The sequence below is a fragment of the Oncorhynchus tshawytscha genome, linkage group LG20 (assembly GCF_018296145.1).
Source record: "Oncorhynchus tshawytscha isolate Ot180627B linkage group LG20, Otsh_v2.0, whole genome shotgun sequence".
NCBI classification, from domain to species: Eukaryota; Metazoa; Chordata; class Actinopteri; order Salmoniformes; family Salmonidae; genus Oncorhynchus; species Oncorhynchus tshawytscha.
In genome coordinates, this window is record NC_056448.1 from 41,052,683 (window position 1) to 41,080,129 (window position 27,447).

Genomic DNA, 27,447 nt, shown 5'->3' on the forward strand with positions numbered 1-27,447 from the left:
TTTACTGTGGAGCTCAATCTCTCTGTAAATGCCATGTCTGTAGGTCTCTCTGTTTCACTCTCTCTTTGTGTATTGCCCTCTCTTTTGTTTGAGCACCTCCATAGCACTTTGTCATCACCTGTGAGTATTGTTTTTGGTGTTTGTTTGTTTGCTGGTGGGAAAAGGGGGAACCAAGAAAAGTCGCCCATGGGCATACACCACCCGTAGGTAAACTTTGTTAAATACACTAGTTAGAACTGGGCGGACCACCCACTGTATTTTTGGTTAGTTAGTTAGCTGTTAAAGTAGGGTAGTCTAGCTTAGGGGTGTTTTTGAATACTTATTGTTTCTTTCCTTGGGTCCAGCTCAGCCCCTTTTCCTGCTCCCCCCCATTACCATGTGTTTATTAATAAACCCTGAGTTTGACGGTAGATTTCAGTTGTCGTGGTTATTTCGTTCTCACTTTTACTTTGTCACTATTAGAATTGCATGAGTTATGTTACAGGTCTCATTACCATCCCCCCTAGACTGTCGGGCCAAAAGGGATTCGTAACAATCACTTTTACGTAAGTATTGAGACCTTTTGCTGAAGCACCTTTAGCAGCGATTACAGCCTTGAGTCTTGGGTGTGATGCTACAAAATTGACACACCTGTATTTGGTGAGTTTCTCCCATTCTTCTCTGCAGATCCTCTCGAGCTCTGTCAGGTTGGATGGGGAGTGTCGCTGCACAGCCCTTTTCAGGTCTCTCCAGAGATGTTTGATCAGGTTCAAGTCCGGGCTCTGGCTGGGGCACTCAAGGACATTCAGAGACGTGTCGCGGAGCGACTCCTGAGTTGTCTTGGCTATGGGCATGGGTCGTCCTGTTGGAAGGTGAACCGTCGCCCCAGACTGAAGTCCTGAGCACTCTGGAGCATGTTTTCATCAAGGATCTCTGTACTTTCCATGTTCATCTTTCCCTCAATCCTTACTAGTCTCCCAATCCCTGATGCTGAAAAACATCCCCACAGAATGATGCTGCCACCACCATGCCTCACTGTAGGGATGGTGCCAGGTTTCCTCCAGATGTGAGGCTTGGCATTCAGGCCAAAGAGTTCAATATAGTTTTCATCAGACCAGAGAATCTAGTATCTCATGGTCGGAGTCCTTTAGGTGTCTTTTGGCAAACTCCAAGCAGGCTGTCGTGCCTTTAACTGAGAAGTGGCTTCCATCTGGCCACACTCCCATAAAGGTCTGATTGGTGGAGTGCTGCAGAGATGGTTGTGTTTCTGGAAGGTTCTTCCATCTCCAGAGGAACTCTGGAGCTCTGTCAGTGTGTCCATCAGGTTCTTGGTCACCTCCCTGACCAAGGCCCTTATCCCCCGATTGTGCAGTTTGGCTGGGCGGCCAGCTCTAGGAAGAGTCTTCATGGTTCCAAACTTCCATTTAAGAATGATGGTGGCCACTGTGTTCTTGGGGACCTTCAATTCTGCAGATATTTTTTGGTAGCCTTCCCAGATCTGTGCCTCGACATAATCCTTTCTTGAGGCTCTTTGGACAATTCCTTCGTCCTCATGTCTTGGTTTTTGCTCTGACATGCACTGTCAACTGTGGGACCTTATATAGACAGGTGTGTGACTTTCCAAATCATGTCTGATCAATTGAATTTACCACAGGTGGACTCCAATCAAGTTGTAGAAATATCAAGGATGATCAATGGAAACAGGACGGTGAGCTACATTGAGTCTCATAGCAAAGGGTCTGAATGATTGAAAATACACACACAAATGCGCAAACATGTCTAAACAGTTTTCGCTTTGTCATTATGGGGTATTGAATGCAGATTGTTAACTTCTCTAGGGTAGGGGGCAGCATTCAGAATTTTGGATGAAAAGCGTGACCAAATTAAACTGCCTGCTACTCGGGCCCAGAAGATATGATATGCATATAACTGGTAGATTTGGATAGAAAACACGAAAGATTCCAAAACTGTTAAAATAGTGTCTGAGCATAACTTATTTAGCAGGCGAAAACCTGAGAAAAATCCAGTCAGGAAGTAGTTTGTTTTGTTGTAGTTTTCTATTCAATGCCATTACAGTATCCATTGACTTAGGACTCCATTTGCAGTTCCTATGCCTTCCACTAGATGTCAAGAGTCTTTAGAAATCGTTTGAGGCTTGTATTCTTATAAATGAGGGAGTAAGACCAGTCTGAACGAGTGGACCCTACCGTGTCGCAGAGCTTTTTCATACGCATGTGCATTTCTTGTTTACCTTTTTATATTGACGCTGTTATTGTCCGGTTGAAATATTATAGATCATTTAGGCTAAAAAACAACCTGAGGATTGAATGTAAACATCGTTTGACATGTTTCTATGAACTTTACGGATACAATTTCGATTTTTTTGTCTGATTGTTTTGACTGCGTTTGAGCCTGTGGATTACTGAAGAAAACACGCTAACAAAACAGAGGTTTTTGGATATAAAGAGACTTCATCAAACAAAAGGAACATTTGAGTAAATTAATGTCTTTGGATTGCCACCATATGAAGATCATCAAAGGTAAGGGATTCATTTTATCTCCATTTCTGAGTTTTGTAAAGCTTCTGCTTGGCTGGTTACGGTTTGTAATAATTTGTCAACTGGGGTATGTTCTGGGCTAGGTATGCTCTTGCCAAAAAGCATTTTATAAATATGATACTGTGGTTGGTTTAACAAGAAGTTCATCTTTAAACCTATGTAAAATGTTTTTTGTATTTGAATATGGCGCTCTGCAATCTCACTGGACGTTGGCCAGATGGGATGCTAGCGTCCCACGTACCCTAGAGAGGTTAAGAACATTGTTTTATTTAATCCATTTTAGAATAAGGCTGTATCGTAACCAAATGTGGAAAAGGGAAGGAGTTGAAATACTTTCCGCATGCACAGTACATGGATTTATATACATCTTACCATTGGCAATTTGCTACGTAGGTTGCTAAACCACAGATTAATTTTTTAAAACCTGTTTTGACTGTGTTCCAGCTGTATTTCGGGTCACAGGAATATGGTCAGACGATAGGGCACTCACAGGTAGAAAAACATTTGTTCCTTTAGACAATTTTCTGGTTGAGGTCAAAAACAGATTAACGAACTAGTCTCTCTTAGAACCAGGTAATAATTTTCATGACTGGATTAGGACCAGATCCTGAGAGACTTATTCTGGTAGGTATCTGGACATATACCCACATAACCTGATAAAGAAGAAAAATAAGTGTAGAACCCGACCATGACATCATACAATGCATCTATGCAGACAGATTAGAACCTGACCATGACATACAATGCATCTATGCAGACAGATTAGAACCTGACCATGACATACAATGCATCTATGCAAACAGATTAGAACCTGACATCCTAAAATGCTTCAATACAAACAGATTAGAACCTAACATCCTAAAATGCTTCAATACAAACCAGTATTGACCATGACATAAAATGCTTCATAATGGCATCATTACAACCCATTTGTTTTGTGCACTTCAAAGTGAGCTACAGTGTAACCATAATGTCCCATATTCAGTAATACATCTTCTCATCACACACACTCGCCTTGAGGTTTCAGAGTTGGCAGCAATAAAGCAACGTTAACAGATGAGTTATTTGACCCAACAACAAAGGGATATGGGTAATAAATTGCTGTAATTGGAATGAACTTAGTTTTAGCACCTGTTTCCCCCTGCATCTTCCGCAAAGTAGCTCAACACCAGGGAGTCTCTTGAGACAGAGTTATGGTATGAGCCGCACAATCTTTAAGATAAACTAGTAAATTATAGCAAAGCCATATTTCCTCATGCACTTTCCCTCGTCTCATTATCTGACAGCCACACTCGAGTTTGCCATGTCCATTTAGTTTAATTGCTTTGCTCAGAATACATACGATCTGGGTTCCCACACTGCGGTTGAGCCATGAACTCCTAAAACGTAGTGAAATAGTGAAACTATGAATACTTCTGAATTTTGACAAAAACAACTCCGAAAAAAGCCATAACAGACTACTACTAAATCTATTTTAGTGAACCTATTCCAGCAGGCCCACAGTGCTCACAAGGAATATGTTCTTATTAAAAGGCGAGCAGCTGTGGATCAGGAGTGCAGCCAAGCTTTGTGGGGCTGTGCTCAGGTCAGAAATGCTGCAGTGGGGCCATTACCTAAAAACACCACTAAACTCATTATGTAGATAGTCCGGGCTTCTTCTACACTGTTAACAGGTTTGAGAAACTACTAATATGATTGGCATCTCACTTTTTGATCATCACTGCTGTGTAGTATACATGTGTGTTTAAAGTAGGCCCAGTTGATACTAGATATTGACATAACCGCTTTGAAGACAAGGCCACGATTTTGAGCGGTGGCCTACTTTAATACCAGGACATAACATTATTCAATATACATATTCAAAACAATGAGGGACTGCCTTCAATGACTTTATCCTAAATGAAATTTGAACTAAAGGTCCCCATGATCTTAGTAGCTGCAGGCCGGTCTGATTTGATTGAAGAGACATTTTCTACAAGATTCCGAATATAATTATTTTGGCGCAAGCAATCTTCTTTCATACATGGATTTGTAAAATGTACTACTTGCTTAGTTACACTGGTCATGCACTGACAGGGACGGTTCCCGGACCTTGATTAAGCACTTTTAAATGAGTTTCTCCATTGAGCATGCTTTAGTCCAAGAACAGGATTCCCCTGGTGTAACATGCTGAATATCCTAATTTGTCTATATGCCTTTGCATGTACATTAATGTGATGCAACAGAAAAACTGTCGCTGTGACAGAGGAGTATTTTCCGTTCATGGCAGCCATTTTTGGCGAGGGGACAGTGAAGGCTCCTCCATCACACAACACATTCAACTTCAACCAGTGCTACAATAACCATTTATGTACCAAGTGTAATCCATTTCATGTTAATGTATCCTTTCGGTCGGTCTATGCTACGTTTTCAATGACAAGTTAAACATCCCTTACTACTGTGGCATTTAAAATCTTTTGGCTCGGGCCCCTTAATGTCAAAAATGATCTTTCACCTCAAATAACATTTAAGGCTAATATTCTTGGAAAATTGAGATGACAAACTGAAAGAATGTGAACAAAACTGCAGACAGCCTTTGTTTGCTTGCAAAAAGCGGTAAATAAGTTAATTGTCTCAACCCAGTTAGCCAAGATCATTAGCTAGCTAAGGTAGTTTACAGTAAGTAAGCAAATGCTACTACACTCTTTTGCTAGCTACCATAACGCAGTCATGTCAAACAGATATCCAAAAATGACAAGGTATTGAATTCTGTTAATTTAGCAATTGTGATACACCTTCCATGTATACTCTCTTTCAAGCCGCTTGGTCAAAATTAATATTCTATTTTAGAAATATCTAGAATTAATTAAGACATTTGCTTTGAATCAGTCCGTGTCTGGCTCTGAGTTAATACAGTGCAGTATTTGTCTGCAAACCTTCTTAGAGATTGATTAAAGCAGCAGGGTCACGGAGGTTTGAAACATTGTGTGAGAAGCGCGTATTTTAACTAAATGCTAACAACCCTGGTCCCAAGCAGTGACGAAGGACTTTCAGATCACCACTGGCCTGTTGTAGCTCATTGAGAGGACTTTCAGATCACCACTGGCCTGTTGTAGCTCATTGAGAGGACTTTCAGATCACCACTGGCCTGTTGTAGCTCATTGAGAGGACTTTCAGATCACCACTGGCCTGTTGTAGCTCATTGAGAGGACTTTCAGATCACCACTGGCCTGTTGTAGCTCATTGAGAGGACTTTCAGATCACCACTGGCCTGTTGTAGCTCATTGAGAGGACTTTCAGATCACCACTGGCCTGTTGTAGCTCATTGAGAGGACTTTCAGATCACCACTGGCCTGTTGTAGCTCATTGAGAGGACTTTCAGATCACCACTGGCCTGTTGTAGCTCATTGAGAGGACTTTCAGATCACCACTGGCCTGTTGTAGCTCATTGAGAGGACTTTCAGATCACCACTGGCCTGTTGTAGCTCATTGAGAGGACTTTCAGATCACCACTGGCCTGTTGTAGCTCATTGAGAGGACTTTCAGATCACCACTGGCCTGTTGTAGCTCATTGAGAGGACTTTCAGATCACCACTGGCCTGTTGTAGCTCATTGAGAGGACTTTCAGATCACCACTGGCCTGTTGTAGCTCATTGAGAGGACTTTCAGATCACCACTGGCCTGTTGTAGCTCATTGAGAGGACTTTCAGATCACCACTGGCCTGTTGTAGCTCATTGAGAGGACTTTCAGATCACCACTGGCCTGTTGTAGCTCATTGAGAGGACTTTCAGATCACCACTGGCCTGTTGTAGCTCATTGGAGAGGACTTTCAGATCACCACTGGCCTGTTGTAGCTCATTGAGAGGACTTTCAGATCACCACTGGCCTGTTGTAGCTCATTGAGAGGACTTTCAGATCACCACTGGCCTGTTGTAGCTCATTGAGAGGACTTTCAGATCACCACTGGCCTGTTGTAGCTCATTGAGAGGACTTTCAGATCACCACTGGCCTGTTGTAGCTCATTGAGAGGACTTTCAGATCACCACTGGCCTGTTGTAGCTCATTGGAGAGGACTTTGTAGATTACCAATGGCCTGTTGTAGCTCATTGGAGAGGACTTTGTAGATTACCAATGGCACAATAGGCCAGCTTCATTCCTTATTACTTTTATCAGGGAGACAGATTGTCATGTTTTTCTAATGCTAATTACGGTACACTGCTCAGCTGGCACCTGTCCTATCATTTAGCATGGGATGATATACAAACACATACATATTCACAGCTTTGTTTGAACATAGTCCTACGGGTCCCTTTAGTCTTATGAAAATCATTTTTACAAAATGCTAAGAGTCATTTTAGATGAGTCCCAAATTATAAATTCAATGTCATCCAGTATAACTTGATGCACATTGTTGTAAATGTCTTAAATGTCTACAAACAAAAATAAAAACATGATTCCTTATCAACTGAACACTCCATTGTCGATAACTCGCTCCCTGGAGAATTCAATATACGCAACACATAATTGACACGGTATTTCTATGCATCGTTTAACTAGTTTATATTTTCAGTGGAGTACATTTGCACAATTCATCTGCCACCAACTAGATAATTGACTGTGGCGCCCATTGGTTCCAATTCATTTTCACGAGGCCTGCAACACAAATAATGTGTGACCAATGTAATTAAATTGGGCCATCTGAAACAGAGTTTATTAAATGGGATCATGTTGCTATGTTGCCCTTTTGAATGGTACACTGGGGCAGTGTAAATTCTGAGTCGTCACCTAGTTCGTTCTAGTAGGTACAGTAGTAAGATGTGGAAGATGCCAGGGTAGATCTAGCTATATAAACATTTTATTCATATACAGTGTTGACATGCTCTCCCTATATTGGCCCACGAATGCTTATGTTTAGAGTTCAAAATAGAATCTTACTTACATGGCCCATTCCAGCTTGTCGTTTTTGATTGAGTTGTGCAAGGCCTGTGAAGAAAATCAAATCTATTAGTATACATTATTTAAGGAAAAAAAATGTTTGAGCTTGTGCATGGTTCAAAAACATGTATCGACATCTTGACAGCTTCCATCACATCTAAAGCCTTTTGCGCGCGCACACACACACACACTCTAAAAACATTAAGACCACATAGTGGTAGTCTACATGTTTACATGCACAACTAGCAGAGTGTTCATTCAGGGTGGCTGGTATTCATATCCAGTGCATTACAGAGAAGATCTATTGGCATTGACAGCTGAGGGACAGGTGACAACGTTATGTTAATCAGGGTAGAAGAAAACAAAAGCACTGGACTTGCAGTGGGCCAACAACACGGCTGCATCCTTCCGTCAGTAACAGAGCAGGGGAAGAGAAAAGGGAGGTATAAAGCATCCATCTCTTTGAAAAGCCCCATGCCGCGCCCATCGGTCAAATAATATTTAGTGGAAATACAAAAAGGAGCATTTAACCAGGAGGGAAATGTAGCCATTTGATCCCTGGCATGTCCCCTAAGACCACACGTCTAGACAGAGTCCTTGGTCTAACAAGTGGTTACTTACTGGAAAGCTCTGTCCTGACCCACAGTAATACAAAAAAAGACTTGATTTAAACAGATGTCGAGTTAAGGAGAAAAGCGCCAATGCACAAACCATGCAACTCAAAACCAGCTGCCTGGATACAGTCAAACTATTCCAGTCAGTTGTAAATGTCGTGTGAAAGAAAATGTGCCTTTGACTTCAGAATCAATAACGCTTGTTCTCCGTCTCATCCTAATTGAATCTCCCAAAACATAATCTCCCAAACTGGATTTACAATCAAGCAGTGCAATGCTTTTTACCTTCTGTTTGTCCTTTTCTAGTTTGTCCTTCTTATGTTTTTCAGATGCAAATTCGGTGGAGTGGGACGTTTTCAGTGACTTAGAGCGGTGCTGCGGGGCCCGACGCATCGACTCCTCCCTGCCATATTTGACCGAGCTACTGCCGGGCCGCCGATGGCTGCCTGTCCCCTGGACACTGTTTACTCCGATCATTTCCGAAAAATCAAAAAAGGCAGCTCCCAAAACAGACACGAGACCAAGCAGTAGCGATAGAGACCTGGAGAAGCTCCTACACGCACAGCTGTCCCAGAGACCTGCGCTGTTCCAGCCCCTGTAGTGGGTAGCGGGGAGTAGAGTGTTTCACTGAAGCCGAGGCAACAAGAGAGAGACTGAGCAGGAATGATCATAGAACACGTCCACGCTCTCTCAAAGCACCAGCAGTGCTGCCTTCTCCAGCATCGCTCCACTAGTGCTCGGATTCAGAGTGACAGTTTCAGTGAGATTCTGGCGTCAGCGTCTGTGTGTTACACACAGAGAGGAAGAGGGAGGGACAGAGGGAAGAAGAGGACAAAACCTCCCTTTACAAAACTAAGGCAAATGTATATAGTTGAAATAAAATTTGCCACAGGTCACCAAACCTGCCACGTTAAAACAACACTGAGCAGAAACCTCTGGCTTTGTCACTGGCTTGTGGTAGACACCTGATGCCTAAATGGACTGATTAGCCCAATGAGCAAACAGCACTGTTTTCACACCACTTCTGATTAATTCAATGCGTAATTTGAGCAAAATCAATAATCCAGAACAATTACCGAATTCAAAGTGCGATTAAATGCAAATAAATTATTAATGCTTGGAATTACACAGCTGGTTCCAATTATTCCAACAAGCCAAGATGTAAATGATGAGGGGCTGGCTAAATAAATTCACACTATGCACCACAATGTCCTTCATGCCTAATATAGCACAGCCCCCCCTCCCCGCAACACAGTCACTCAAATGAACCTAAAACAAGTCAGTCAGTGGGATGAGTATAGAATACAAACAAGACTAACAGTCATGACATACTGGAGTTTAAACAGGCTTGATCAAATTGCCATTTCAGTGAGCTGTTAAGGTTTGCAAATGAGAATCTTCATTTTCTGGACAGTGAACATGTGTTTTTCTATGAATAAACATGACAGCTCTTAGACTTGCCACCAACTTAATCTTGCACAACTATGGACCCAAAAGCACTGATTTAACAAAATTCAGGAGGTGTAATGTAGTTGCATTGGCATTGGATTGAGTGTGTCGATGAAAATAGCATTTTACCAGAAAAAAGTACACAGAAAAGTTCTGGAGAGAAGTAGCTACACATTCAGAGCGCTGTCTGCTAATAGAATGGTTGTTCAGACATGAAATTCCCACATTCATGAAGACGAGAGGAAAGATCTCTCATCCGAGTGTAGATGTGCAACTGAACCCCAAAATTAGTCCGAAGTCGAGCAGAAATGAAAATGAATTAATTTGAGATCTGTGTTTACAAAACGCAGCAAGATATGAGATTGTAGCCATTCTCTGGCCATATGACTAAATACAGGCAGGCTGTCAGTATGACCAACTGTTGGGTCTTCCATATGTACTGCCTCACTTCCATAACATACTAAGACCACACGTATATATCCACCAGAGAAAGAGTGGGTGTGACGGGCCAACAAGGCTAAATGAATTACCCTACAACATTGGGACACAGCAAATTAGTCTCATGAGACTGTAAAACACAAAAGGATAGTCAGAGTAGCTATTAACTCATCAACACTGTTTCCAACTGATTTAACTACACTAATCATTGGTTTAAAATTGCCATTAAAAGGGGAAGTTCATTCAAAGAAAGTTAGATTTTGATTTTCTTTTTCATCCAATATTTCTTCCATTCGTGTACTAACCAAGATCCTTCAGTGGAAATCTACAGCAGATCATTGAAGCTGGTAATGTCACAGGCTCATAGCCACACCCCTCATAGCCACACCCCTCAGCATCATTCAGGCATGCTTTTACTTTGACAATTACCATGCCGTTTTAATAGTTTTATGTCAAGTAATGATTCCATCAAATCAAAAGGTTTTATGACTAGATGAGGACAGAGCATAATAGTGGATAATGCTTTATGAGATGTACCCTTTGAGTAACCTGAGATAAGTGGAAAGAGGTTGAGAAGATGTACCCTTTGAGTAACCTGAGATAAGTGGAAAGAGGTTGAGAAATGGCAACGACCTCTAATCAATACATTTTCCTAATGGGTGTTTTGTATTGTTTATCTTTTTCAATTAACTGTTTGAGACTTGCCATAACAATTGACATTTGTGTTAATGCGTTTTGAAACAGGAATACAGCAGCAAAACAGACTGTTTACAGGGCTTACATCTATTCAGCCAGAGTGTGTGCATTTGGCTCGCGGCCCAGTGTTTGGAAAGGCACACCTTCAGTTGTTTTTCTTGGAGCGCATTGCTCACGCTACTCTGATGCCCCGCCAGCTACATGTGGGAGGCTTTCTGTTGTGTTGCGAAGGGGGTTTTGTGAGCCTTTCTGTTGTGTTGCGAAGGGGGTTTTGTGAGCCTTTCTGTTGTGTTGCGAAGGGGGTTTTGTGAGCCTTTCTGTTGTGTTGCGAAGGGGGTCTTGTGAGCCTTTCTGTTGTGAAGGGGGTCTTGTGGGCCTTTCTGTTGTGAAGGGGGTCTTGTGGGGCTTTCTGTTGTGTTGTGAAGGGGGCTTGAGGCGTTGTGTGGTGAAGGGGGTCTCGTGAGGCTTTCTGTTGTGAAGCAGGTTTTGTGAGGCTGAGCATATATAGCTCATTGTCTTGACGTTAATACAGTTGATGAACTATGAATAAATGATGACTATAACCTTACAAAGGAATTTTCTGCACTTTCCTACTCATCTCAGTGTCACCTCTCCCATTTCATAGCTCGCCATCGTGGTGTCGGAGGTTAAAGTAATAAAGCAAGCGGAGATGATTGATAAGGACCAGCTTTATAAGGATGATTTGCAGCACTGCTCCCGAATATTATAACTCTCGGTGGCGATACAGTTTATTACCCGTAATAAATACTGTACAGCAGAAAATATGCAAATGGTTGCAGAAAACTACCCGAGCATGTTTTTCACTATCCCTAAATGGAATTCACTTTTTTTCAGATAACATTTCAATTTAAAAATCACAGCATGAGAACTACTTAAATCAACAGCGTCAACCACCAGCATGCTCTGCTGGGCCCCGATTTAAGCTTCAGTGTTTGGGGTTATAGTCCCATTATGTGACTTGATCATGTTACCCTTCTATCAGTAATCACATCTTCAACAGACTGGACTCATTCATTCACTGTGGATCTGGGTGGCTTACATGGCAACAAGCTGTTCAGCATTAGCAATTTAATCAGATAAGATAAAGCGATCTGTTTATTATACAAGTGACTTAAATACAAGTAAATTGCTTTACAGTGTCACTGTTAAAATTGGACATGCAAGTACTGTAGGTTTAAAGTAAATTAGCAGAAGACATTTTCTACTGTACATGGACGTTAACAGAAAGTAATTTTGTTATTCTGTAAAATTGTCCAAACACTATCGTTCCTATTTTCTAAAATAAATGGATAAAATAAACCTATGACACCAATCAGCATTCCGCAAGATGTATGAAAAGATGTCAATGTCCTACAAATCTCATGCTGCTATGAATAGCATTTACTGGGAGATGTGTAAATGATTGCGTAGGCTGAGAATGGATCAGAAAGGAGAGTCTCTGTCTCTCTGTCTCTCTGTCTCTCTGTCTCTCTGTCTCTCTGTCTCTGTGTCTCTGTGTCTCTGTGTCTCTCTGTCTCTCTGTCTCTCTGTCTCTCTGTCTCTCTGTCTCTCTGTCTCTCTGTCTCTCTGTGTCTCTCTCTGTCTCTGTGTGTCTTTTTTTAAACCAGGGGTCGGTCATCTCTGCCGCTGACTCGCTCACTACTGCGGGTTGTTAAAAATACCACAGCAGTAATTATTCTATAGAGCAGCTCCTGATGGGCTATAGGCACAGGACACCAGCATCTATAGAAACATGTCTGTTAATATCTAGGCTACACAGAGCAGGAAGTGCCTTAGTGGCACTGCTTACACAGGGTTGTGGAACCTTCTTAAACAGCATATCCAAAAGGAAGCTATAATAATTCAACCTGACAAATGTTTTATTGTCAGAAATGTTCCTTCCAACAGTCAAATGTTCAGTCATTTCACCACTAACCCTCAATGCACATTACATTTCCAACATTTGTCAAATTTGTCTGACGGAGGGGGCACTGGTTTTCCATTATTTACTTGCCCTTTCTTAGAAATGATAAAACAGGGCCCTGGCACCTGCGTTGCCAACATACAGTACAAAAGGATGTGTCTGGGAGGCTTAGCTGTGCTAAATATATGGGTAAATCCATCCCAATATGACAGGCACTGTTCAAATACCACCGACCAAGAGGAAAGAATGTTCTGGGTAATATGACCCATGTGGAGATAACGACAATGTTAAAAACAGAGGCTTCATTTGCTTCTACAGAAGCTGAGCATTACTAGTAATGCTTCAATGACACGTGGGGAGAAAAAAAAAGTATTCCATAATTGTTTTATTCTACTGTAAATTCAATAATAACCATTAATTCAAGGCATTTTCAACTTCTCAGGAAAGTGCACAGTCACGAGTCACTGACTGGGACTCGTCTTAGCAGGAGGTCGGAGATGGGGGAGATAGAGTTCTGCCCTAAAGGAGGAGCAGCGTCTCTGGTGCGGCTTGCACAGTTGATCTAAGCCGTTATGACACAGATTAAGATCTGAGAGCCAAGTCGAACCCAAAATTGGAGCTTGTCACAGGGTCACTGCCAGTGAGCGATATCAACTATGGTCCCAGTTTGTCAGTTTAACTCGATAATCAGTATTTCAGTAGTGGTTCACTGGCCACCACAGTCCATTTGATTATTTTACAGCTAAATAATGTTTGCATTCTAAAAACAAATGAAAAATGCCTACATAATCCCAAAACAGTATTATAATTGCAATTAAGCCAAACTCAACCCAAGACCAGAAATTAAGTGTCCAAGAATGACATTCCAAAAAAACTTACATCAAAACAAATGAAGTAAATATCTAGCAAAACAGAGGAAACATGTTATGCAGGAGCAGTAAGCTAACAATCTAAACTGGGTTTGTGGATTTAAATCTCAGCACTTTTCACAGACCTAAAGATGATTGAGAGTGTAATGGATTGTTCCACCTTTTCATCCTGAGATCATGTCAACGACAGCCATGCCCCCGTCATTAAAAACAATTTAATACGTAGCAGAGTGGTAGCAGAGAAAGTATTGATGAATAAAATGGTTTACAGAACCATTTATTGTTCAGTTTTACAGCAAATATTCTGCAATTCTACACATTTTGCCATTGGGTGGGAAGACATTTGCGCAGATTTAAATGCATATTTCCCCATGACAAGGGGCGGCAGGGTTGCCTAGTGGTTAAAGCGTTGGACTAGTAACCGAAAGGTTGCAAGTTCAAATCCCCGAGCTGACAAGGTACAAATCTGTCGTTCTGCCCCTGAACAGGCAGTTAACCCACTGTTACTAGGCCGTCATTGAAAATAAGAATTTGTTCTTAACTGACTTGCCTAGTTAAAAGGTAAAGGTAAAATAAAAAATATGATACGCTATTTATACACAAAGTATGTGGACCCTCCTTCAAATAAGTGGATTCACCTCTTTCTGCCACTCCGGTTCCTGACAGGTGTATAAAAATTGCACACAGCCATGCAATCGCCATAAACAAATATTGGCAGTAGTATGGCCTTCCTGAAGAGCTGTGACTTTCAACTTGACACCGTCAAAGGATCCCACCTTTCAACAAATTAGCTCGTCAAATTTTTGCCCTGCTAGAGATGCCCCAGGTCAACTGTAAGTGCTGTTACTTGCCCTGGAACAACGTCAGCACATTAAATGTTCATCAGAAGCTTCATAAAATGGGTTTCCATGGCCGAGCAGCCGCACACAAGCTTAAGAACACCATGCGTAACGCCAAGCGTCGGCTGGAGTGGGGTAAAGCTTGCCACTATTGGGTTCTGAAGCAATGGGAACGCGTTCTCTGGAGTGATGAGTCACGCTTCACCATCTAGCGGTCCGGCGGATGAAATTGGGTTTGACGGATACCAGGAGAACGCTGCCTTCCCCAAAGCATAGTGCCAACTTAAGTTTGGTTTTTCATGGTTCGGGCTAGGCCCCTTAGTTCCAGTGAAGGGAAATCTGAACACTACAGCATACAATGATATTCTAGACAATTCTGTGCTTCCAACTTTGTGGCAACAGTTTGGGGAAGGCCCTTCACTGTTTCAGCATGACAATGCCCGCGTACACAAAGCAAGATCCATACAGAATGTTTGTTGAGATCTGTGTGGAAGAACTTGACTGGCCTACACAGAGCGCTGACCGCAACCCCATCGAACATCTTTGGGATGAACTGGAATGCCGACTGTGAGCCAGGCTTAAAATCAGTGCCTTGCTAATGCTTGTGGTTGAATGGAAGCATGGCCTTTTATTGTCCTCAGCACAAGGTGCACCTGTGTAATGATCATGCCGTTTAAATCAGCTTCTTGATATGTCACACCTGCCAAGTGGATGGATTACCTTGACAAAAGGATAAAATGTTCACTAACAGGGATGTCAACCAATTTGTGAACAAATTTTGAGAGAAATCAGCTTTTGTGTTTATATAATGGAACATTTCTGGGATCTTTTATTTCAGCTCATGAAACATGGGACCAACACTTTACATGTTGCGTTTATATTTTTGTTCTGTGTATAAACCCTGGTATTGTACCCGTTTTAAGGTGCTGATGATCCCAAACTGTCATCGCAGCTTTTGTGGATGTCAATGAGTGTCTGATTACATAAAGGGACATTTGAGCGGCTCCTCTGTTCTGAAGGTCAGCATCTGAACATTGGTAAGCATGTAAGCTTAGTGATGCGCTCCTGTGAAAACATTGTCCAGGGTCATAAAATGTTGGCCCAAAAACCTGCCCCTTTAATCCCCCTGATATTTGATCTCATTGTGTGCTCAGGGCCGCAACAAAACCTCTTTCGAAAGGGTTGGCCAGTATCCAGATTTTTATACCGTTCCTGTACCATACCGGGGTATATGGTATTACCGGCAGTTTCTTTCCAAAAACATGTCATTTTATTTTTCAAGGCACAAAACAAATTTAGGCAGCAGGGATCTTGATCCAGGTGGGGATTGATTATCTCTGCTGGAACCAAGAAGCTTGATCTTTCCATCAAGCCGCTTAGATAGCTAGTTAGCAAACCAAATGCATAGCTGGAGCCCCGAGCTGGATATCACTTATTTGATACAGCTTAGATAGTTAACTAGTTATAAGAAGTGGCGTAGCACCATCTCAGCACCCAATAACAAGACAATGATGACCAACCCTGTGGTCACATCCACTAGACAGGGTTTATTAAGGCACTGGAGTGACCGACCGAGGCAAAATTCAATAACATCCAGTGCTGTCAGCAGGACCTATCTGGACTCCCTGCTAATGCAGAGGATATAGGGCTTCACATAGAGGAGTTGGACATCATAATACCCTACCTTTCTAGAGCAAACACACATTCACAAAAGCAGGCCATGGACTGGTGTGTGCCATCTAGTTATTACAGAGGAAATCTAGGGATCTACAGAATGAATCTAAGGCCCCAATTTGATAAATCACAGATAGAGAAATCAGCACTGAGGGTTCACAGATGTGGTTTCCTTCAATATCCAATGTCTGCGAGAGGAGCAGACTGCGGGATGTATCGGTTTAAAACATGGTTAACACCTCCAATAGAGTATACACATTCCTTCATCTGTGTTGGATTGAACAAGCAGAACATATGTTCTGCTTATTCTTAAAAGTAAGAGAAGAAGCCAGGTTAAATATTAGGATGTAGGCTAACTCATAAATGCCTATTCTGGTTGATGTGATATTGAAATGCTAAGAGTAAATCACCAGATAATTAGAAAACTTGCCACTTTGCACTTCAGTTGTTTTCACCCAGCCTTGACAAAATGTACCTCGCCTCATCAAGGGTTCTCAGCTCACACATTGTAGTGCTTAGTAACCATCAAATGGAAAAGGCACTGATAAAAATTAAGAAATAAGCCCCGTTATAAGCATTCAAACTGTATAGTGCAATATTGAACAACTTATTTTTTAAATGTATTACTAGATTTTGAACAGCAGTTGACTTGGGGCTCTCTGTTCAATAAAAATCAGTTGACCATTAAGCATTCTTTCTAAATTGCATGTCTGGATTTAGATAATCTACTAAACCATTTTTTACAGTGTGAATAAAAGAATACCAGTAAAACAGAGAAGGCTTTGAAAAAACCCTAAACAAAAGCCCTATTCACACAGGACTAGTACATTATAGAATGTTGTCTATGTATTTATTACCCCAGCATGCCAGTTTCCAGTGGACGAGTCGGACCGGATTAGTTTACCAAACAGCCCCTGTAATTCAATAGATTTTTTCTCATTGAAAATGGACCGTTATGACAGTAGCCTGGAGGCTGTTCTAGGTGTGAAGATATTTCAACTTCGCTAGGGATAGCCTATTACTGGCTTTCAGTTTGGAAAACTCACGAATCAATATGAACCATGAACTGTATGCAGATCATTTCATTAAACTGATGTATCAATTCCACAGGATAAGTATTATCAGAGGACCTTTCCTGAGAAACAGCAGGTTATTAGTGCTGAGATAATAACCTTCCTGTCAAATCAAAAGTACGGACATGGCAGATTAGGACAGAATTAAAATGACAAAATGTGGTGATTTGTGCTCATCCCGTCCGAATAAGGCTATCGACTATGTAACGGATGGAAGTGCTGCAGACAATCCTGGCTTACAGGGTCATTATAACCTTGGGACGTACTGAAGGAATGACATCACCGAGTCTCAGATCAACTTTTACTGCATGTTAGTGATGAATCATAACTATGAAAAATTCCATGAAATGATCAGTTTCATATTCAAGGCAACTAGCCAGGTGTGAAGGATTTTCATTTCTAAACCAGCTACCGACGAAAGTCATTACATGAACAACTAAGCAAATTGCATTGACGAGCCATACTGCACAAGTACCCGGAGGAAAATTAGACTACGTAACAGGAGTACATCTAGGCTATAAGAGGGATACGCGATACAGATACATAGACACTGTTTAATATTACAAGAGACAGCTCCCATATTTCCATATGTATCCTCTTGTTTGATGATCACATGGAGCCTTTGGCCAAAAAGCAAAGGCAGATTGAAGGTTAACTCAGGACCAAACAGCACGTCATGCTTTCTAATACAAGCCATTGGTGTCAGCTTATTCCTGGACCAGAGAAGACTGCAGAACTACTGTTCCAATGACTTTCAGGCAGTGACAGAGGACAAGTCAACAGTGTGTGGACCAAATTGCATTTGGATATTTAGAGATCGATTCTCACAGACACTGCTACTGGGAATCTAATATTACGCTATATAACGCTTAACTTTGAAAACAGTCCAGAACACCATTCAATAGTTTTTGCATCTGGCCAACCTGCTCTACCTGTCTGAGCGTGCAGTATACATTCTATTTTCACACAACAGTGTACTAATCTAGGGAGAAAGGAATCAACTCCAGGAATCAACTCCATCTAGTGAGAACAAATTCAGGGATATTATGGACACTTCCATCCAGTACTAAGCATTTCCAAAGTGGTAGAGCTCCCTTAGGCAAAACAACCATGAACGAAAATACACTCAACCCATTTGCTAAGCAGAGTAGAAGAGACACTACAGGATTTGTAGAATTCAACTGACTGACACTCACTCATACAACATCAACATACAATGTTGACAAGAGACTATACAATTTGGTCCCTTCAAAAACAGCCACACAAATGGAAACAGTTGTTTAGGGTGAAAAGGTCTTGAAACTTCAGTGGATTCGTGACATCCATCCAGTTGGTAGAGCACCCAGGTTTCTTTGAGCAATGTACTAAAACAAACATAAAACAGTTACAATCACCAGCCAAGAAAACAGCTGGTTGTACACATTTTAGAGACAAAGTACAGCCAGCATATTTCTGTGATTCAAGCTTTAGGTCTGAGTGTCAGTTTCCCCTCGCTATCTTTTTCTGATTTCTTGCATGACCATAAGATCAACGACATATTTAGTAAATAAAAACTCTCGAGTCAGACTAAATGTAGTGGTTTGGTGGCTGTCATTCAATTCAACATCATTCTACTGCCCTAAATTGAGGTTTCAGCTGTCGGCCAAGACTAATCGTCCTTAAACCCCTGACAAGACGCCTCAATTAACGTTTACTCAACTCCATCAGCACGATGAATTCATAATTTTGCAAGTGCTCACATAATTCAAATTTTAGTAGGGGAGGCGACATTTGGGCCATAGACTTGCACTAAACTGGTAAAGAACTTTTGTATGTCTTAAAGGGGCAGTGTTATATTTGAGGCAGGCTTGAATAATCTAATTAGCCAATAGGCAGAGAGCAGCATAATGTGTCTGATTCTCTGTAATAATGCTGTGGGAATAACAAAGCATCTTATTTTGTAAAGTGGTTTCTTGCATCAAACAACATTTTCAGTCACCTCATCTGAAGGACATGTAGATACAGATTCATGTCAATCCCTGTGTTTTCCAAAAGTCTCATGGAATGTAGGCCTACATTTTACACCACAATATAGGCTGCTACTGTAGGCTGAATGATAGAACAGCTATTTCCATGTTAAAATGTTGCTCAGTGGCAAAACAAATTTAGGGAACATTGCTTCTTAGTATATTTACTCATATCTCCCCCAGAACATAATCGAGAATCTGACAATTCTGCAAGATGTTAGTTCTGGGTGTCTGAGATTAAGATGAAGCTGTCTACATGTTAGGATTGTACACTGCCAAATGTCTCCAGTTTCTGTACTCATCTGCCTAAAGAGTCAAACACCAAGAAGCCAACACTTAACATTCGGCTCTCCCTTCTAAATGTTATCCACCAGTCCATCCATGCAAGTATTCATACTGTAGGAGTCATGCTGGAGCCTGTGTTGGCCAAGCTTAAGGGAACGCTACCTCTGCTTACATAAGCTGTTTTGCTATGCACCAGGTGCCAACGGGTAAATGCAATAGGAGGCATCTTGATTTACATACAACGGCTATGCTTGTAATCCTCACAACTCTCAGGTTAACTTTCTCATTAATCAAATCGCTAACCATAGCTAAGTCAAATGTGTTTACTGTTTATCTGATGGGTCAACCTTTAGTGACAAATGGCAGAAAACTTCTGGACCTAGACAATAAGGTGCAGTGGGCCAGTAACCGGAAGGTTGCTGGATCGAATCCTCGAGCTGACAAGGTACAAATGTCATTCTGCCCCTGAGCAAGGCAGTTATCCCATTGTTCCCCAGGCGTCGAAGACGTGGATGTCTATTAAGGCAGCCCCCCGCACCTCTCTGATTCAGAGGGGTTGTGTTAAATGTGGAAGACACATTTCAGTTGGACAACTGACTAGGTATCCCCCTTTCCCAGTAGGCTTAGTTTATAGGCCAAGAAATCTCCAGAATGAATAGTAATTTAATCTTCCATGTAACCTAAACCCTTTTCCAAGGTTGTAATTACAGCAAGTGAACTACCTGAAGATTGGAACAAAAACAAAAAACAGCTAGTGTGGAAAATAATATTCAACCAATCACATTTATCATGGCTGAGCTAGATCCTTCCCACATTGTTAAAATGTAGTTAGTCAAACCTACTAACTATACTGTAAGATTCCTATTTTGAAAACTACAATTGTAAAATAACATAACTATGATTTAAACAGATGTGATACATCTAAACTTCCATTAGTGCACTGCACACCGCTTTTGATTATTTTGTGGTGTAAAAATGTAGAACAGTTTTTTTCTGATCACAAACAGGAAACTCAGAGACCTCCACTTCATATTATCTCACGGGTGTATTCAAACCAAACTAGCATCTGGATTTAAAGGATAAGTGCAAAATGTCAAGCTAATGCTGCTTATATTTCTTTTGTTTCACAGTGTAAATATTGGTTTGTCACACCCATGAATCCAGTACTCATATTTAAAGGGTCTATATGAAACAAGGTATCATAGATAAGGAAACGCATCACCAGGCTCCATTCTACTGTTTGTCAGTAAACATTTGACAAAGAAAATAGGAATTTTAAAACTAAATAGTTACAAAATACTTCTGAACTTTTTGGATGTTTGGTATTCTGAAACAATGGACTGATGTCACTCGTGGAACCAGTCAAGCAACTGCAGAATATTACCATAGCAGAGGCAATAGAAAAGGATGAATATTTTTTATGAAATCGATAATTCTGCCATTAGGCAATGGGCTAAGATGGAATTGCCTATTCATTCGGAAAGTATTCAGACCCCTGGACTTTCTAAATATGTTACATTACAGCCTTCTGAAATTGATTAAATATTGTTTCCCCCTCAATCTACACACAATACCCCATAACAACAATGTGAAAACAGGTTTGAAATTTTTGCTAATTTATACATTTTCTTTTACAGAAATACCTTAACATAAGTATTCAGACCCGTTACTATTCGACTCGGTGTTTCTACAACTTGGAGTCCACCTGTGGTAAATTTAATTGATTGGACATGATTTGGAAAGGCACACACCTGTCTATATAAGGTCCCATAGTTGACAGTGCACGACAGAGCAAGAACCAAGCCATGAGTTTGAAGGAATTGTCCTTGGAGCTCAGAGACAGGATTGTGTCGAGCCACAGATCTGGCGAAGGGTACCAAAGAATGTCGGCAGCATTGACGGTCCCCAAGAAGTGGCCACCTTCATTCTTAAATGGAAGTTTGGAACCACCAAGACTCTTCCCAGAGGTGGCCGCCGGGCCAAACTGAGCAATTGGGGGGAGAAGGGCCTTGGTCAGGGAGGTGATCAAGAAACAGAAGGTCACTCTGACAGAGCTCTGAGTTCCTCTGTAGAGATGGTTGTCCTTCTGGAAGGTTTTCCCCATCTCTACAGCACTCTACCAAATCAGGCCTTTATAGTAGAGTGGCCAGACAGAAGCCACTGCTCGGTAAAAAGGCATATGATAACCCGCTTGCAGTTTGCAAAAAGGCACCTAATGAACTATCAGACCATGAGAAACAAGATTCTCTGGTCTGATGAAACCAAGAATGAACTCTTTGGCCTGAATGCCAAGCATCACATCTGGAAACCTGGTACCATCCCTACGGTGAAGCATGGTGGTGGCAGCATCATGGTGTAGGGGTGTCAGGATGGAAGGAAAGATGAATGGAGAAAAGTACAGACAGATCCTTGATGAAAACCTTCTCCAGAGCGCTCAGGACCTCAGGCTGGGATTGAGGTTCAACGTCCAACAGGACACTGATCCTAAGCACACAGCCAAGACGACGCAGGAGTTCTAAATGTCCTTGAGTTACCCAGCCAGAGCCCAGACTTGAACCCGATCTAACGTCTCCAGAGAGACCTAAAAATAGCTGTGCAGCAACGCTAACCATCCAACCTGACAGAGCTTGAGAGGATCTGCATAGAGGAGCGGGAGACACTCCCCAAATACAGGCGTGGCAAGCATGTAGCGTCATACCCAAGAGGATTCAAGGCTGTAATCGCTGCCAAAGGTGCTTCAACAAAGTAATGAGTAAAGGGTCTGAATACTTATGTAAATGTGATTTGTTTTATTTGTAATACATTTGTTTGTTGAATGAACATCCCCTGATCTATAATCCCTACATCTCATATTTGACATTACAAAAGGACTGTGCTATGATGATATGACAGCTGACATGATCCGAACATTTCAGTGTTGAGTGTAAAGGCCATCCATCATCGTAGGACATGTACATCTGTAAATGATCCAAAATGGCCTTTTGTCATACAGAATTTTTTTGCAAAATACTTATAGCAACAACATAAAATGCTCAACTCGTGAATAATGTTTGCAGTGCCGGTACACTCAGTCACATTCATTCATATGCCACCAGTTTAGCGAGTGGTTTCCCCAGCGAGTGGTTCCCCCCCACCCCCACACACCCCAAAATAACTGCACTTAGTTGACCGGGGCAGCTCTAGTAGGCCAGAAATTTTACAAACTGACTTGTTGGAAAGGTGGTATCCTATGACAGTGCCACGTTGAAAGTCACTGAGCTCTTTAGTAAGGACATTCTGCCAATATTTGTTTATAGAGATTGCATGGCTGTGTGCTGTCAACAACTGTTGTGGGTGAAATAGGTGAATTAACTCATTTGAAGGGTGTCCACATACTTGTGTATTTATTAATCTGAAATGCAGAAAATATCTGATCTGAAAAGATGCACAAAATGTACAGTAATTCATGTCCGAATTTTGTAGACGAAACAGTACAGTCCCATTCTCTACAGAGCCAAACTAGAGCCATGAAGCAAATTCCCAAAAGACTAAAGAGGAAAGAAGAGAATCTAAGATGACTTATCCAAGCTGGAGCCAGGCGATGCCGAGGAGGCACAGTAAGGGCATTTTGCTTTGCCTGGAGATCGTCATCCTGCCCACCATTTGGCCATGTCCAATGCCAACGGGTGTTATTGCCAAACGCTAGTCGATGCAAGAAATTTGCTGTGAGAGCTAGGTGTGTGTTCTTTTTAATTAGACAGGAGGGGGGGATATTATTTCATTAAATGATGAACAGTGAGAAGGAGTCTTGGCAGAACATGCTAATTTCCTATTTTCTTGGCCAGTGGAGCTTATGGCCAGCAGGGCTGTGCTCTGGTTCGCCCAGCGAGAGAGTAAGCTTTTGCCTCACCGAGTGTGCCAACACCGGACATCTCAGAATGACCGTGGGAAGAGATTAAGCAGCAGGAAGTGTTGCTTTCTATTGGTGCAATATTGGCAGGTCACTGAGATGATTGCAATATTTGCTGACGGTGAAAATACTGCAGGTTCATTAAACTACAGTGTACCTTGCCTATAATCAATATCTTCTTAGAGAAAATGATACCTAAAAACTTGAAGGCCCTCAAGTAAACAAAAAAGACATTAAGAATATTACAATATGTCTAATGTTTTTGCAGTGTACTAACTGAAGAACTAGTAGCAACAAATAGTTTGCATAGTTCGCCATAGACCACAGCAGCTGCCATAATATAAGTGGACTGTAATAGAACCTTCTATGCTTGTGTGGTCTGATGTTTCACTTTGAGGCAAAGTCCCAAGACCTTTATACCCGGTCTCCAATGACAGAACCTAACTAGCACTAATTAATACCAGGGTAGAACGTTTGTCATTTGGTTGTAAGTCATTCAGAATATCAGGTGAACAAATATCAGGTTAACGTGGGCTGAATGGCCGAGGCAAGTGCTGTCTGACGGCTGAAGGGATCGGATTGTCATTCGAACAGAGTGGAGCTAATATCGCGTTTTGTGTTACTTGGTGCAATAGAAGTCTCCTCTTTCACATGACAGGCCATTGGACCAGTCTATCCACAGTCTTGTTTCACTCACGCCATTAAGGCACTCATCATTTTACATTCGAGGGCCTCCAGACATGATCCTCCATCACCCTTACACAATCACTGGCAAATTATTGAATGAGGCAAAGCAACGGGACCTACCTTTAAGAGCTCTCGGGGGAAATCTTGTCCTCCATTTAACCCTTCCAGGTTATTGATGAATTCCTGGCACGTCATCTTCTTCCCGATATTCTGTAAGGTGTAGGAAAGATTTATTACTGGGAAAATGTGAAAAGAGCATCAGACCGAGGCCTTGGTTAACCCTATCAAACTTACACAGTTAAAGGGGGGGCCATGATCATGTCTTACTTTATGCAGGAAGCAGAGCGTCGCCTGCATTCTAAAATAGTTCATGACCCTAAATACAAAACTAAGTGGATAGGTGCTACATTCATGGCTACGTCGAACTGAGCTACTATAAATTTGGCATCATCCATACATTTATGGAGAATAAGCACCAAGTCCAGAATTCTAATACAGACATCAAGGGTAAACGGAGGTGGAAAAGTGGCATCTTATTGAATTGGAAGATATAATCACTTGGCTCCCATAATAAAAGACCATTAAGCTTTTTGCTCTGAGGCAGTAAGTAAGTCGCTGGCTGGATAAGAGTACACTAGGGGAATTTCAAGTCCCGACTGAATGTTGGTGGAATGTAGGTGCAATCAAATATCTTTATTCGATACATTGGATTTAATTCAAATAACCAAACGTTGTAAAAGAAAAGTTACAAGATCATTGCTGTGGCATAGTATATCAGTGGGTTTTAGAGGAGGTACCTACGGTGGACTAACACTAAAAAGTTTGGACATTATTAATACTAACTACTACAAAAATGACCTACATTATCTGGTACTTCATTGTTGTGCAGTGTGTTCCCACAATGCACCACAATGAAATCCCAGTCTAAAACTAAACTCCATTAAAGCACTCAACCAAAACACGCTGGTACTGTACTCATGTCAAGTAAGGGGGTCTGTTTCCCAATGGAACTCTGTACTACTGTCTCTCAGAAAGTACGGGGTCTGTTTCCCAATGGAACTCTGTACTACTGTCTCTCAGAAAGTAAGGGGGTCTGTTTCCCAATGGAACTCTGTACTACAGTCTCTCAGAAAGTAAGGGGTCTGTTTCCCAATGGAACTCTGTACTACTGTCTCTCAGAAAGTACGGGGTCTGTTTCCCAATGGAACTCTGTACTACAGTCTCTCAGAAAGTAAGGGGGTCTATTTCCCAATGGAACTCTGTACTACTGTCTCTCAGAAAGTAAGGGGTCTGTTTCCCAATGGAACTCTGTACTACTGTCTCTCAGAAAGTAAGGGGTCTGTTTCCCAATGGAACTCTGTACTACTGTCTCTCAGAAAGTAAGGGGGTCTGTTTCCCAATGGAACTCTGTACAGTCTCTCAGAAAGTAAGGGGTCTGTTTCCCAATGGAACTCTGTACTACTGTCTCTCAGAAAGTACGGGGTCTGTTTCCCAATGGAACTCTGTACTACTGTCTCTCAGAAAGTACGGGGTCTGTTTCCCAATGGAACTCTGTACTACAGTCTCTCAGAAAGTAAGGGGTCTGTTACCCAATGGAACTCTGTACTACTGTCTCTCAGAAAGTAAGGGGGTCTGTTTCCCAATGGAACTCTGTACTACAGTCTCTCAGAAAGTAAGGGGGTCTGTTTCCCAATGGAACTCTGTACTACTGTCTCTCAGAAAGTACGGGGTCTGTTTCCCAATGGAACCCTGTACTACTGTCTCTCAGAAAGTACGGGGTCTGTTTCCCAATGGAACTCTGTACTACAGTCTCTCAGAAAGTACGGGGTCTGTTTCCCAATGGAACTCTGTACTACAGTCTCTCAGAAAGTAAGGGTCTGTTACCCAATGGAACTCTGTACTACTGTCTCTCAGAAAGTAAGGGGTCTGTTTCCCAATGGAACTCTGTACTACTGTCTCTCAGAAAGTACGGGGTCTGTTTCCCAATGGAACTCTGTACTACAGTAAGGGGTCTGTTACCCAATGGAACTCTGTACTACTGTCTCTCAGAAAGTAAGGGGGTCTGTTTCCCAATGGAACTCTGTACTACAGTCTCTCAGAAAGTAAGGGGGTCTGTTTCCCAATGGAACTCTGTACTACTGTCTCTCAGAAAGTACGGGGTCTGTTTCCCAATGGAACCCTGTACTACTGGCTCTCAGAAACATAAAAATACCTTTGGCAAAATTAAAACACTTGTAACATTACATGTATCATTAGTAAAGATTGAACAAGGTTTTTCATTCTCAGTACGAAATGGTTGTAGACTAGATCACTCTAATATTGCCGTTAATAGTGTAGGGGACAAAAGCTAGTATTCACTGCAACCGCTTGTTCTAATTCTAACAGAATGAGCAGACGGTGTTTGTTCCAATGACTTGACGGTTCCTGCCAACACCGGCCAGAGTTTGTAGGTGGACGGCACTGACAAATGTTCAGACTGGCACACGATTTCCAAAAGGCAACACCGAGCACGTTTTGATCTATATAACTGCAAGAGCTGACAATCTCTCTGTGTACGAGTGTTAGAGTGCAAGGAGGGCTTGTAATGAAATCCTATACATTGTGTTTAGGATGCATACTACACAAAATTCTGTTGTTCAGAGATTCTCTCTAATCTATGCTACACCAAGAGGCATCCATTTACTGTGCGATGACGCTGTGGACCCAACTAAGACATTAAAATAACCTCCCCGTTTCAACTCACTAGCAAACTATTTCTTATGTTTAGTCCCCCCAACCTTCAGAACAAGACTTGTGACTACTTATAGGCAAGGTCAGAGAGAGCCTCTGGTGGCTGTGTGCACCCCATAACTTGCCCATAGTGCCAATGAGCACAAGTAATTTTATCCCCCCTGAGAAGGTACATATACTTTAGTGAGCATTAAATGAATTCACAGCAGGTTGTTTTCACTCAGGGCTCTCGAAAACACAGTTCCAGCAACAAAAAGAAGATGTATGCTTTCATGTTAGCACAGCATAGCAGCTCGTGGCCACACAGCGATGCTGAGGCCGTTTCAGGCTGGACTATTCTAATGGCAGAGTTTAATCATGTTTTAATGGCATAGTGCTGTGGGCCCCGTGCAGCAGAGTAATCATTGAACTATACTAAACAAAAATAAACATGCAACAATTTCCGAGATTCAGCTGAGTTATAGTTCATCTAAGGAATTCAGTCCATTTAAATGTATTCATGAGGCCCTAATCTATGGAATTCACATGACTGGGCAGGGGCGCAGCCATGGGTGGGCCTAGACCCACCCACTGGGAGCCAGGCCCAGCCAATCAGAATTGGTTTTTCCCACAAAAGGGCTTTATTACAGAAAGAACGAATCCGTCGCACGCATCCCTTAATTAAGGTATCAATTTTTTTTTTGTCATTACGGATATCAGCCAATAGAAACACATTCAATAACATTCACTACATGGAACATATTAAAAGAAAGTTTAAGAGTCTGTCCTATATCAGAGACACGATCAGGAAACAACATACCGACACACAGCAAAAAAATAAAC

The 27,447-nt window shown here is 41.7% G+C and overlaps 1 protein-coding gene across 8 annotated transcripts in view; it reads right to left on the reverse strand.

Annotated features, from left to right (window-relative positions):
- Positions 1 to 27,447, reverse strand: part of psd3l (pleckstrin and Sec7 domain containing 3, like) — a 156,612-nt gene that overhangs the window by 40,007 nt on the left and 89,158 nt on the right. For all 8 annotated transcript variants that reach the window (XM_042302669.1, XM_042302668.1, XM_042302672.1 and 5 more), the window contains 2 exons: positions 24,016 to 24,105; positions 7,457 to 7,500 (listed from right to left, as the gene is read on the reverse strand). In XM_042302669.1, the coding sequence (XP_042158603.1) occupies positions 7,457 to 7,500; positions 24,016 to 24,105 (134 nt within the window). The remainder of the gene's footprint in view (positions 1 to 7,456; positions 7,501 to 24,015; positions 24,106 to 27,447) is intronic.